Genomic DNA, 12549 nt, shown 5'->3' with positions numbered 1-12549 from the left:
AAGTCAATCAGTGGGGGGGGGGGGGGGGGGAGGGGGGGGGGGGGGGGGGGGGGGGTAGTGAGCACAATTTTTTTTTTGGTCCTCGAAAATTTTAAAATTTGCACCCCCCCTTGAGCGCCAGGGGGGGGGGGGGCCAACCCCAAAAAAGGGTAAAAATCACGTGATTTTGCATGATTTTTTTCTCAAGGGGGGGGGGGGGGGGCCCGGCCCCCCCTGGATCCGCCACTGGGCTAGAACAGTAGAATCCTACTTGCAGGTCATTGTAAAGATATTCCTTCAAATTCCAGATACTGTCTGGTTTCACCCTGAGAATTCTTATGCTAATTTGCCTGTATTCATGTCGTCCATTTTTAATTGAGGCTATTCCTTTATGCACGGGTATTACATGTCTTTATACTTCCAGAAATATTATGACAGCTCAATTTCATCAGCTGACTTTCTTCAGTGCGCATGTACTGTCAGGACCAGTTTTCATAAAGCTTGTTATCAATCGCAAGTTGTAGTAACTGTTATAAGCTACAGTAATCGTGGTATGTGATTGGTTGAGATCTAATTTGTCACAGTAATATAGCATTTGCTATTGATAACAAGTTTTATGAAATAGAGCCCAGAAGTTTTCATCAACAAGATATCATTTGAGTCAGAAACATCATGCCAATCCATTTTCATCAGCTGCCTATTTTTACTATTACTGTTCAAATTTTCATTTTTTTTGTTTTACTAAACTGTTAAAAAAAAAAAACCTGTTCAAATTTTCAATTTATATGAAGTTTTATACCAAAGTTTATGCATGTTTATGTATATATTAAGCAGGATGTGTATAGAAATGTTGCATGGTTGTAATCATGAAAAATGTGAAATTTGAAGTTTTCTTAATGTGCAAAAGAAGAATAAATCAAGCAAATTTTAGTGCCACTTGAAGAATGAAAAGAGAATGTATATGCATATAATTTAACAACTACATTATTCCTACCCTTGCCAAGTTTCGTATTTTTTTAAGTATGCTATTGTGGTACATAATTCCTTTGTATATTGTTGGTTGATATTCATTATTCCAAGTATCGAAAATGCCAAATAAATAATGTGAAAATTTAATAATCATGTGCATATACATGTACATATAGTGGATTCAAACTCATAAGTGCCTTTACTTTTATGCAGTTTTCAATATGCAATGATATTGTGTTTATAGGAATTTAACTGTCATAAAACTTTATATATATAAATATATATGTTCATTTCTATATATTCATTTATAAAGTGGAGCAATTATGGAAATATATTATATATGATATATAGTATTTGGAACTTATACAATTATATGAATCATTTATAATCAAGCGATAGATACTTTTGTGAACATACTGAACATAGTGAAACATAATTTGTCAATATACTGTGTATATAATTAAAAAAAAGATATTTCTCTTATTATGGTACATTAAAAATAGCATTTGCATAACAAATCAACTATAGCTTGTAAGTATCGGCTTGCATGGTAATGTAAATATACAGTAGGCTTGCGGGTGCACTGCTTTTTTGTGGACCCCCCCCCCCCATTTCCTCAGAAATTAAGAATTTCTTGTAATAATTTTGTTATGTGCAAAGTGTATTTGTATAGTGTATTTGTGTAGTTTCCAAAAAAATTGAATTATGTATGAAAAAAATATGTAATATTTTTGTTTACCTTTCTGTTGGAAATGAAATAAATATGAATGTGAATATATGAATATATTCACTCCTGACGACGGATAGTCAACCTGTTTTGAAACGTCGAGCCACTCCCGCCACCCATCCTCTCCAAGCGCTTTAGTTCTCTTTAGAACTATAAGCTAAGAAAGATAACCAACAGTCTTTTTCAAGACCACACCAACAGTCCTTTTCAGGACTACACACCCTCAAGAAAGATTACCGAGAGTCCTTTTCAGGACTCCTCAATCCTCCCTCTCTCTCACATGGTGCACCCGCAAGCCTACTGTAAATCAACTATAGAAGAAAAAAGTTAAACACCGACCAGGTTTAACATTGGTGATTTCACTATTTCTAACGGCAATTTATAATATGATGTACATGCAAATTCATCTTTTAAATGAAGTATGTGCAGCTTTCAAATACTGTTTTATTCTGTCTTTGTTTTTAAATAGTATTCTTCCGTGATCAGTGTCTGATAATTATGATGATGATCGATTGCTTTTACATTAGTATGTATTGAAATAGCATCTATGTGTGATCCTCGGTATTTTGTGAACATGCCAAAGTCATTTTATGATGGTACTGTACATAATGCTTTTTAGATCAATAACATTTAATTTGCCAAAACAAGATGTCATTCATAATCGTGAATGAAGCTGAAAATTTCATGAATTGTCTTGTTTCAGATGTATATAAAAAATCAAGAGCTTTCATTACCGGTAATCAAATTCGTTTTTTTTCCTCAAGTATATTTTATATACACGTGTGTACAGCGATTTCAAGAAGTGTTACTGGTAGTTCAGTGTAGTGATGTTAGCGGCTGATGATGTTGATGTTTCCAGTTGACCCCACTGGAAATAAGGTCTCGAGCTTTCGTGGGTTATCCTGTTTAAGCTGACTTATTTCTGAGGGGCGTTTCATGAAACAATTAGTCGGTGGTTTCACCCACTAATATCATGTTCACCGACAATTTAGTCAGCGCTGACTAAATGTGACCAATCACTGGCCTGGAAAATAGTCGGTGACTACAGAATTGTCGGTGAACATGATATTAGTGGGTGAAAACCACTGACTAATTGTTTCATGAAACACCCCCTGATCTGTTATTATTGTATATTGTTGTATGTTGGAAGCTTGTCGAATAAGAATCAATCATCAATCAATCAATATTGATAATGATTACATGTATATTGGTCATTATGGTGACAACGTTGATGGTGATGATGATGCTGATCAATGATGATGATAGTGATATGTTGATAACTGATGTTAATAACAAAAAGTGGGTTCTTGTATAGCTGCTCATGTCTGTCAGACTGGACACTCCTGGTGCTCCTCAATTATTACCCCGGCTTTAGCATGGCTGCCCTGATAAATAATAAACTGCAAGACATGAATTGCGAATCATGCGATCCAAATTCTTGTAACATATCCTCTAGACCACCATCTACAGTAACAATGATGATAGAAATGTTGATATTCACTTATGATGTGATGATGATAGTGCGTTGAATGATAACTGATGATGATATTGATAACATTATGATGATGATGACGATGATAATATTGATACTGGTAACTGATGGTTGTGATGATGATGTTGATAACTGATGATGATGATATTGATGGTTGTGATGATGATGATAGTGATGTTCATAACTGATGATGATAGTGATATTGGTAACTGATGTTGAAGATGGTGATCATGATGGCATAGTGATGATGATAACTGATAATGACGACGGTGATGATGGTAAGCAGACACTTTTTGTTTGTTTTTTGGAGTCCAAAAAAAAATCGCAACGACTGAGCCAGCCGAAAAGTCGTTCAGTAGGGGGGGAGGGGGGGAGGGTAGTGAGCACATTTTTTTTTTTGGGGGGGGGGGTCCTCGAAAATTTTAAAATTTGCACCCCCCCCCCCCCCTTGAGCGCCACTGGCACCTAGCTCCCAGATTTGAATAGGGGCATTTATCAGAGATGGTAAGAGGCTATTATAAGATTGCAGAACGGACACCTACTAAAAATAAAAAGGGGTACTAATATCTGAACTAAAAGGGGCACTTCTTGTATGTAAAATGGGGCACTTAATGATGGGGTACCTGAATAAGTGGGGGTGGGGTACTGTGCCCCTGCCCCCGGCTATGCAGTCTCTGAAATACACGTAAATTAGAGAGGCGGACGGAATAGATCCATTTATTTTTGAGAAGTGGTATCGTTCCAATATCGATTAAGTACATAATTGACAGATACTATTCTTTGATCATATAATATATGAAAAAAATTCTAAACAGTTTAGGAAAATGTACTGTTTTCCCCCTTTTATTAGGGCCTACCAAAATATCAATGTACAGTGAATCCAGTTTTGCTATATGAAAAATATGTACTATTTTGTTTAAGATAAATGATTTATACAATATGTATTTGATATGAGAGAATATAATAACAAATATCTTTAAAAAAAATAAAATCGTAACGGGTTGTTGCGGGGATTCCCCGTAGGGATTCCCCTAAACTTCCGTGTACATCGCGGCCATTTTGGGACGCAAATTTGTGCTGTGTTATAGCTACGTTTACACTGCTTGCCGCGTTGGTTGTCGTCCATCGTCCATTGTATTTTTGTTTAAGCATACGGTGTTTTTTTCGTGCCAAAGAAAGGAAGGATAGATTTTACTATCTGTGAAGGACATAGAACACACCAATAACATTATCAAGCTTAGTGCAGATGGCCAGATGAGCAAAAGAGGGAAACGTTTAGAATGTCCTAATTGTCATGACGATTCTCTCAATTTATGCTTTATAGATGATGATGAGCTAGTACAGAGAGCTGAATGAAAAGAAATGAATGAAAGTTAAGAAGTGGAAGACACCATGGATGAAGGATCCCCAACTGAATCTGATAGTGACATCATATCCTCAGACACTAGTTGTGACCCTCGAGATAGTCCCTCAAACTCTGCCAAGGATTTGCAAGATAATGCCTCGAACTCTAATTCAGATTTACCAGATATTTGGGGCAGTGACAACGAAAGCCATAATGACGATGATGTCGACAGAGATTTGCCATCCACAAGCACTGGGAGGGTCACAGGGTCAGGATGTGGGAAAAGGCATATTGCAATAAAGCAGGATACCTCACTGCCATCAGTGGGGAAAGATAGTGCAGTGGATTATGAGTCTGACCTTCAAGCAGAGGAACAACTTAGTGGCATTGGAGAGAAAAATTCAGAACTGGATGGTGATTATAAATCTGAAGGACAACCTCGTAATCAAAGACATCATAATGAACCAAGACATATGAGTGGAGACGTTAGTCACGCTAGTGACGGCAAAGGCAACGGAATGACTCTGGGAGACCTTTGGAAGGAATCTCAGTCGTATAGTCAAGTGGACGCTAGCGCTGTAGAATACAAGTTTGAGGGTAGGCCTTGGGACTTACATCTAGCAGACTTCAGCAACCCAGATATTTTTTTTCAATCTCAGGAGTCGCCGTTGCCTCAGGATTCACCATCAGCTGTTCACATTTCATCAGGTATTGTCAGATCCAGCGACTGTGAAGGCAATGATGCTCCATCTGCAAGTGGCACATACCTTCGTCATCCAGGTATGATTTTTTTCCCTTCAATATAATGATCTCCATCTTCTGCTCATTAACATTGCAATTAGTTGTTGGGAGATTTCCTTGATCCAAGAAACAGAGTTTATCCTGATTCTGAATCTAATCAGGGGACATACTTGTTTGATTAGGTTCTAGGACGATTGCCCCCTTTCACCCCTGGTCAATTACCAGTGGGACAATTACTCCCCAAGGATAACCACCCACCGAGGATTATTACTCCCTTGGAAAATTATCCCCTAGGACAATTACACCCCAAGGACAATCGATCCCACACAAAATAACCACCGCCCCCAAATACCCCCCCCCCCAAAAAAAAAAGAAGAAAAAAAAATAAAATAAAAATAAACAAAATATCGTCATGGGACAGCCACCCAACCCCAATTTCATCCACAATCAGCGACAACTATGCAACGACAACAACCCCCGAGGAAAATTTTACGCCCCCTGGAAAATAACAACAGTTGTGATTTTCCAGGGGGCTGTTCATTAAAGGGGAAGTCTACCCTGTTAATAAGTTGTTTTTAATAAAAGAAGAAAATATGGAGAAACAAGTTACTGAGAGTTTGATAAATATCCAATAACAAATAAAAAAAAGTTATGATATTTTGAAGTTGTCATCAATGAAACACAAATTAGCAAAATTGTGACGTATCATGCGAGCTCCCCTCCCATTTTTCTTGTACTAAAATCTTCCAAAAAGCTGTTTTCTTCCGTAAGAAAATTTTTAATTATACATTCACCCTAAATATATTTAAATGCAAATATGTTTTTTTGTACAACCCCTGTTTGAAACAAATATATTCTGTCATAAAATAACGTAGATTTGAAAGTTTATGGTTTTCCTTGGGTAATTGTCCGGGGTGATTGTCTTAGGGGGGGGGGGGTTGTGACTCAATATCAATTTCCCATATCTTTTATTAGATATTAGGTATAATGCTGAAATTGATAGTAACTTGAGTACTTATAATCCTGTGTTATCCCATAATTACTTTGGAGCGACAACTGCATAGTTTAAATATAGATGTGCGCAATGAGCAACCTTTCCCGAATTCTTGCAAATTGCTTTAGGATAGCTTGGAAAAAATGTTAACTACCGGGTACTTGCTTTCTTTCCATTTTTATTTTTTATGGTCTCCATTTTCTCTGATTATTCACAACACTACATGAAATAGCCATTATTATCCATAAATCTTATAAATATTTTGCCTTTAATATTTGTTAAATGTTACTCGTTGGATTTAAAATGCACCATATCCTAAAAGTGTTAAATAATATTCCAACCGTTTCACTATTGAGTCAAAAAGTTTGACATCGAAGTCTACATAATAAAATATGATAGTACAACATGAAACATTGTCCTTTTTACTTCAGGCTGTGGGTTGGATGGTAGCTGCAAAGATGAAATCAACTTGGCCATGACAAAAAGCCGTAGAAAACCTCACTGCAGTGATGATAATTCATCGACTAATGAAGGAGACCTGACATCCTGGGACAATGTACAGAAGAAGCCAGACTTTGATAAACAGTCTGATGCCAGAAGAAAGCTGAAGGTGAAACGTAAAAAGAAATGTAGGGACAGGCGAGGTCAGAAGAAGAAGCAGAAAGTTGCAAAGAGTGGTAAATGTTACTCTTTGGGTGATGTTGGTTCATTACAGGATCCTGAATCCAACCAAGTTTCAACGAATGAGGTTTGCTTGCAGCAAGGACGGGGTCCAGAGCAATCTGAAAAAATGGACAGGTTGCCTCCTAAAATTCCTGCACGCCCGTTGAATGAAGGTTCAGGCGAAGAGCCTATTGATACTGTCAGCGATGAAGACACTCATAAAATAAGAAGATGTCTCGTCAGCACAAAAGCTTCAGCGGTGTCCGAGAATGAGACAGACTCGGATGAAACTATGATTGACAGTAATGATGGAGATGATCACGGGCACACTGAAAATATGACAGGCGATGAAGTGGGTGAGGTAGTCCTTAAAGAAACAACTGAGAATTTTGATACACAGCCTTCCTCACCTATTCTTCATGAAGAAAGTGATGATTCTTTAAGTGATGCAAGCGAAGAGTTCCCTACCTCTGACACGATCGTTCCAAGAGATTTCCCACCACACTTGTTGGAGGATAAGGAACATAATGATAGAGAAGCTGCTGACCTAGAACCTAACTATCACGTAAGCTGTCAAAGCCCTGATGAAGAAATCCACCAACCTCAAAGGGATGATGCAGGTTTAGAAACTTCTTCAAATAATGGTGTCAATCCGCCACGTTTGCAAATAGAGGATGACTCTCATAGACAGTATTTCCCCACAGATTCTCAGTTGAGTATCAAGATGGAGAATGAGGATACTGAAGATCTGACCACTCAGCAGCTACAGCAAAAGCCTCTAGAGGATGACTCTCAAGGACAGTATTTCCCCAAAGATTCTCAATTAAGTATCAAGATGGAGAATGAAGACACTAAAGAACAAGTTAATCAACATGAGAAAGGAACAGTATCCCATGGTAAAGAGGCACAAGCAGCTATGTCCATTCCTTCCAAAGGAGTTTCAAAGGACGTTGATAAGGACTCTGGAAAGAAACTTCTTTCTTGCCAACGAAATGCATGGTGTCCCTTAGAGTTGGATCCCCAAGAAAGATTCTTGTTGCTACAAGAGGAGCAATTAGCAATGTCCATTCCTTCCAAAGCTCACTTATCCGGAGGAATTTCCGAGGACCTCGATAAGAACTCTGGAAAGAAATTTCTTCCATGTCTACGAAATGCATGGTCTCCATCAAGGTTGCACCCACAAGAAAGATTGTTGTTGCTACAAGAGGGAGAATCAGAACCTGTGTATTCTTTCTCGCTAGAATCTCTAGCTGTGCCTTTTTCTCGGTGTGTGGCCCCAAGCATATCTACAGCAGCACCTGACAAATTGGTTGCAAGTAGAAATGAACAACACATCCAGAGACCCTCAAGACCTGATAAATTACCGTCAACTACAAAACAAAATGATCGTCAAAAGGAGAAGAATGATACCAAGAGGACCGACTCTCTACAGGACATTCCTGACACTTCATCTAATACACTCAGCTTAAGTTCCAAGGAACCTTCAGAAAGCCCTTCTACATCCATGATCCGTTCCGTGCAGGATTGCCTCCAGCAACCTGCATCTTTGAACTCAAATGAGATGGGTTTGGAGGATAGACTACCTGCAGATTCAAGAAGTTTGTCACATGGTCATTCATCAATTCCAAGTGTTTCCTTTCCTTCAACAAGTTTGTACTCCAGTAACATCTCTGAATCCTCAAGGACTCTTAACGGTGGTCATTCTGCCTCTTCAGGCACCTCTGAAACACCCAGTACCAAACCAGACAGGTTAAAACCTACTGGAGATGATAGATCTGCTTGTCCAAGTGACCCTCCAGACCCATCATTGGTGGCATCGGACATGAGCAAACCTCTAAAGAAGAGACGCCACTCGCAGACATCAAGTGTTCCGTCAGGAAACCAAGGGACAGAACCTTCCAAGGTTAATCAGGTAAGTCCCTCTCTTCATCTGCAACTACTGGAGCCTTTCTCTCGGTGTGTGGCCCCAAGCATATCTACAGCAGCACCTGACAAATTGGTTGCAAGTAGAAATGAACAACACATCCAGAGACCCTCAAGACCTGATAAATTACCGTCAACTACAAAACAAAATGATCGTCAAAAGGAGAAGAATCCCACCCTGAGGACCAACTATGTACAGGACGTTCCTTGCACTCCATCTAATCCACCTAGTTTAAGTTCAAAGGAACCTTCAGAAACCTCTTTTGTTTCCGTGATCCATTCCGAGCAGGATTGCCTTCAACAACCTGCATCATCAAACTCAAATGAGATGGATTTGGAGGATATACTACTTGCAGATTCAAGAAGTTTGTCACATGGTCATTCATCAATTCTAGGCGAGTCCTTCCCTTCAACAAGTTCGTACTCTGCAAACATCTCTGAGACCATTGGTGGTCAAGCTGCCTGTTCAGGCACCTCATCGACACCCAATACTAAACAAGACAGGGCAAAACCTACCGAAGAAGATAGATCTACTTGTCCAGGTGACCCTCCAAACCCGTCATTGGTGCCATCGGACATTAGGAAACCTCCAGAAAAGAGACGCCATTCGCAGACATCAAGCCATCCGGCAGATGCTGTGATGCCTGCAGGGGCCATCTTGTTACCTCCAGTAGTGGACACGGGTAGCAGATCATCTCAGGAACTTAACAGCAAAGGTAACGCCCCTATGATCGTAGGAGAACAGCATGTGCCTAATGCTCTAAGAGATATCTCTCAGAGTCAATCTTTTCAAGCCACCCAGGCTTCGTGCGATGGGGTGGAGAAGATCAGATCTTCTGGCAATGATGGAGTAGATAACGGGTGCAAGAAGCGAGTACGCTTAGACACAGGGACAGAGGATCATGGAAAAGCAGCAAAGGTCACAAGGTCATGCGACTCTATCCACGGTGAGTCCTCTAGCGGGAAGTCATTTGGTGGAAGTAGCCATTTCCCCCCATCATCCAGAGACCCTGCTCAACCTCGAAGCATACTAAAGAAACCTGACAGAAACGTAGCATCAACGAGTCATGAAGAGGATATAGGTGTTGTTGGTCACCAGGTGCATCGCAACCTAAGGAGCCACAGTCGATCAATAACAGCCCAGGGCATAACTGCCAGCAGCAGTAGCACCTGTAGTCCTCAAAGACAGAGGAGGAAAAGTTCGCGTCTTGATGCTAGCCTTGACACAGAGGATGGGAAAAGTTTACAAGTAAGTGTTACAGGAACGGGGAACGATGTGAGATTTTCCAGGCAGCAGAAGGGTAAAAATAAAGCAGGTCAGCAGCGAAAACACCCGAGTTCAAGGACTGACAGCATTAAGCATGGTCGGAGAGAAAGGAGACAATTTGGTGAAGCCACTAGATCTGGAACTTCTCAAACTCGGAAGGGTTCTAAAGGAAATGAAACTGGACAAAATCAGAGCCTTGACCGTCAGAAGCGGCAAAGCAGGTCAGATCAACGACCTCAGCGTCAAAGCCGTCAACAAAAAGTGAGTTCAGAGAAGCAGGAGCATGTAAGGAGTGAAAAGAGATCATCTGGTGAAGTCACTGGTGCACGAACTTCTCAACGTCGGAAGGGTTCTAATGGACATGTAACGGGACAAAATCAGAGCCTTGACCATCAGAAGCAGCAAAGCAGGTCAGATCAACGACCTCAGCGTAAGAGCCGTCAACAAAAAGTGAGTCCAGAGAAGCAGGAGCATGTAAGGAGTGAAAAGAGATCATCTGGTGAAGTAACTGGTGCACGAACTTCTCAACGTCGGAAGGGTTCTAATGGAAATGTAACGGGACAAAATCAGAGCCTTGACCATCAGAAGCGGCAAAGCAGGTCAGATCAACGACCTCAGCGTAAGAGCCGTCAACAAAAATTGAGTCCAGAGAGACAGGAGCATGATAACAGTGAAAGAAGACCAACTAGTGAAGTCACTGGTGCAGGAACTTCTCAACGGTGTACCGGTTCTAATGGAAATGAAACGGGACAAAATCAGAGCCTTGACCATCAGCAACGGCAAAACAGGTCAGATCAACGACCTCAGCGTAAGAGCCGTCAACAAAAAGTGAGTCCAGAGAGACAGAAGCACGATAACAGTGAAAGAAGACTAACTAGTGAAGTCACTGGTGCAGGAACTTCTCAACGTCGTAACGGTTCTAAAGGAAATGAAACGGGACAAAATCAGAGCCTTGACCATCAGCAACGGCAAAGCAGGTCAGATCAACGACCTCAGCGTAAGAGCCGCCAACAAAAAGTGAGTCCAGAGAGACAGGTGCATGATAACAGTGAAAGAAGACCAACTAGTGAAGTCACTGGTGCAGGAACTTCTCAACGGTGTACCGGTTCTAATGGAAATGAAACGGGACAAAATCAGAGCCTTGACCATCAGCAACGGCAAAGCAGGTCAGATCAACGACCTCAGCGTAAGAGCCGTCAACAAAAAGTGAGTCCAGAGAGACAGAAGCACGATAACAGTGAAAGAAGACTAACTAGTGAAGTCACTATTAGAACTTCTCAACGTCGTAACGGTTCTAAAGGAAATGAAACGGGACAAAATCAGAGCCTTGACCATCAGCAACGGCAAAGCAGGTCAGATCAACGACCTCAGCGTAAGAGCTGTCAACAAAAAGTGAGTCCAGAGAGACAGGAGCATGATAACAATGAAAGAAGACCAACTAGCGAAGTCACTGGTGCAGGAACTTCTCAACGTTGTACCGGTTCTAATGGAAATGAAACGGGACAAAATCAGAGCCCTGACCATCACCAGCAGCAAGGCGGATCAGATCAGCGACTTCGGCGTCGAAGCCTTCATAAACAAGACCAGCAGCAAAGTGGGTCCGATCAACTACCTTCGCGCGAGTCCAGCTTGCTCAAAAGCTGCTCCATAACATAACAGTTAATAAGGCATATGGGGGTCGATTTTCTGCTCTGACTGAGCCTTATCCAAATACCAGGAGGAGGAAACGCTCGAAATCTTCCAAAAACCGCCAGATGAATTAAAATTACGCAGATTAAATGCTCAACAGTCCGAAGTGGTTGCATTTACTCGACCAAACATCAGGAGGAAAAGGGGAATACTTCCTTTTCCGTCAAGACAGTGAGATGGTAATGATAATGACATGAATAATAATCGTTTTATGACTGATTGATTGATTGATTTTTATTCGACAAGCTTCCAACATACAACAATAAACAATAATAACAGATCAAAAATAAGTCAGCTTGAACAGAATAACCCACGAAAGCTCGAGAGCTTATTTCCAGTGGGGTCCCTTAATAAGGGTGGTTACGATAGTAGTGATAAAGGATATAAACATGTGGAAAGTTCCATGTATCTATTGCGCAAAATGCTCTGGGCTCTGGTGATTCATCTAGGTCTACATAAAAAAAAAAGTCAATTAATTGAAAGTTGTTGTTTTGAACAACTTTTGTTTTGAGAGGCAAGATTTCAAAGGATTAACAGATCAGATGATTCATGTACATGTATGTTTTCCGTTGTTCCAAACGTTTGATCCAGCAATTAAGTTCAAATGAACCATCCCTGTGGTTTCTAGTTTTTTGGTACGTGTACAAGAATAAAGGAGAGTTGGGAGACTTTGACAGTCTGGGAGGATGGTGGAAAATGAACAAAAAAAAAGTGGTACGTAGGAGAGACTGAACCGATGAAGTTGCACAGCACCATGTGG

At 40.5% G+C, this 12549-nt stretch overlaps 1 protein-coding gene across 1 annotated transcript; it reads left to right on the top strand.

Moving 5' to 3' along the window:
- Nucleotides 1-4559: 4559 nt before the first annotated feature.
- On the top strand, nt 4560-11756 carry LOC105447191. The gene is made up of 2 exons (XM_030988117.1): nt 4560-5292; nt 6679-11756. Exons 1-2 carry the CDS (start codon nt 4560-4562, stop codon nt 11754-11756), a joined length of 5811 nt encoding a protein of 1936 aa, XP_030843977.1.
- The last annotated feature ends 793 nt before the right edge of the window (nt 11757-12549 follow it).

Source organism: Strongylocentrotus purpuratus, unplaced genomic scaffold (assembly GCF_000002235.5).
Source record: "Strongylocentrotus purpuratus isolate Spur 01 unplaced genomic scaffold, Spur_5.0 spur5_scaffold_17, whole genome shotgun sequence".
Classification (NCBI taxonomy): domain Eukaryota; kingdom Metazoa; phylum Echinodermata; class Echinoidea; order Camarodonta; family Strongylocentrotidae; genus Strongylocentrotus; species Strongylocentrotus purpuratus.
This window is presented reverse-complemented; position numbering and strand designations above follow the sequence as displayed.

What these genes read in the sequence shown, in the direction of transcription:
- LOC105447191 (XM_030988117.1), top strand. Translation starts at nt 4,560, where the DNA reads ATGGATGAAGGATCCCCAACTGAATCTGATAGTGACATCATATCCTCA. An exon ending in CACATACCTTCGTCATCCAG is followed by an intron (nt 5,293 to 6,678) that starts GTATGATTTTTT and finishes TTTTTACTTCAG; the next exon opens with GCTGTGGGTTGGATGGTAGC.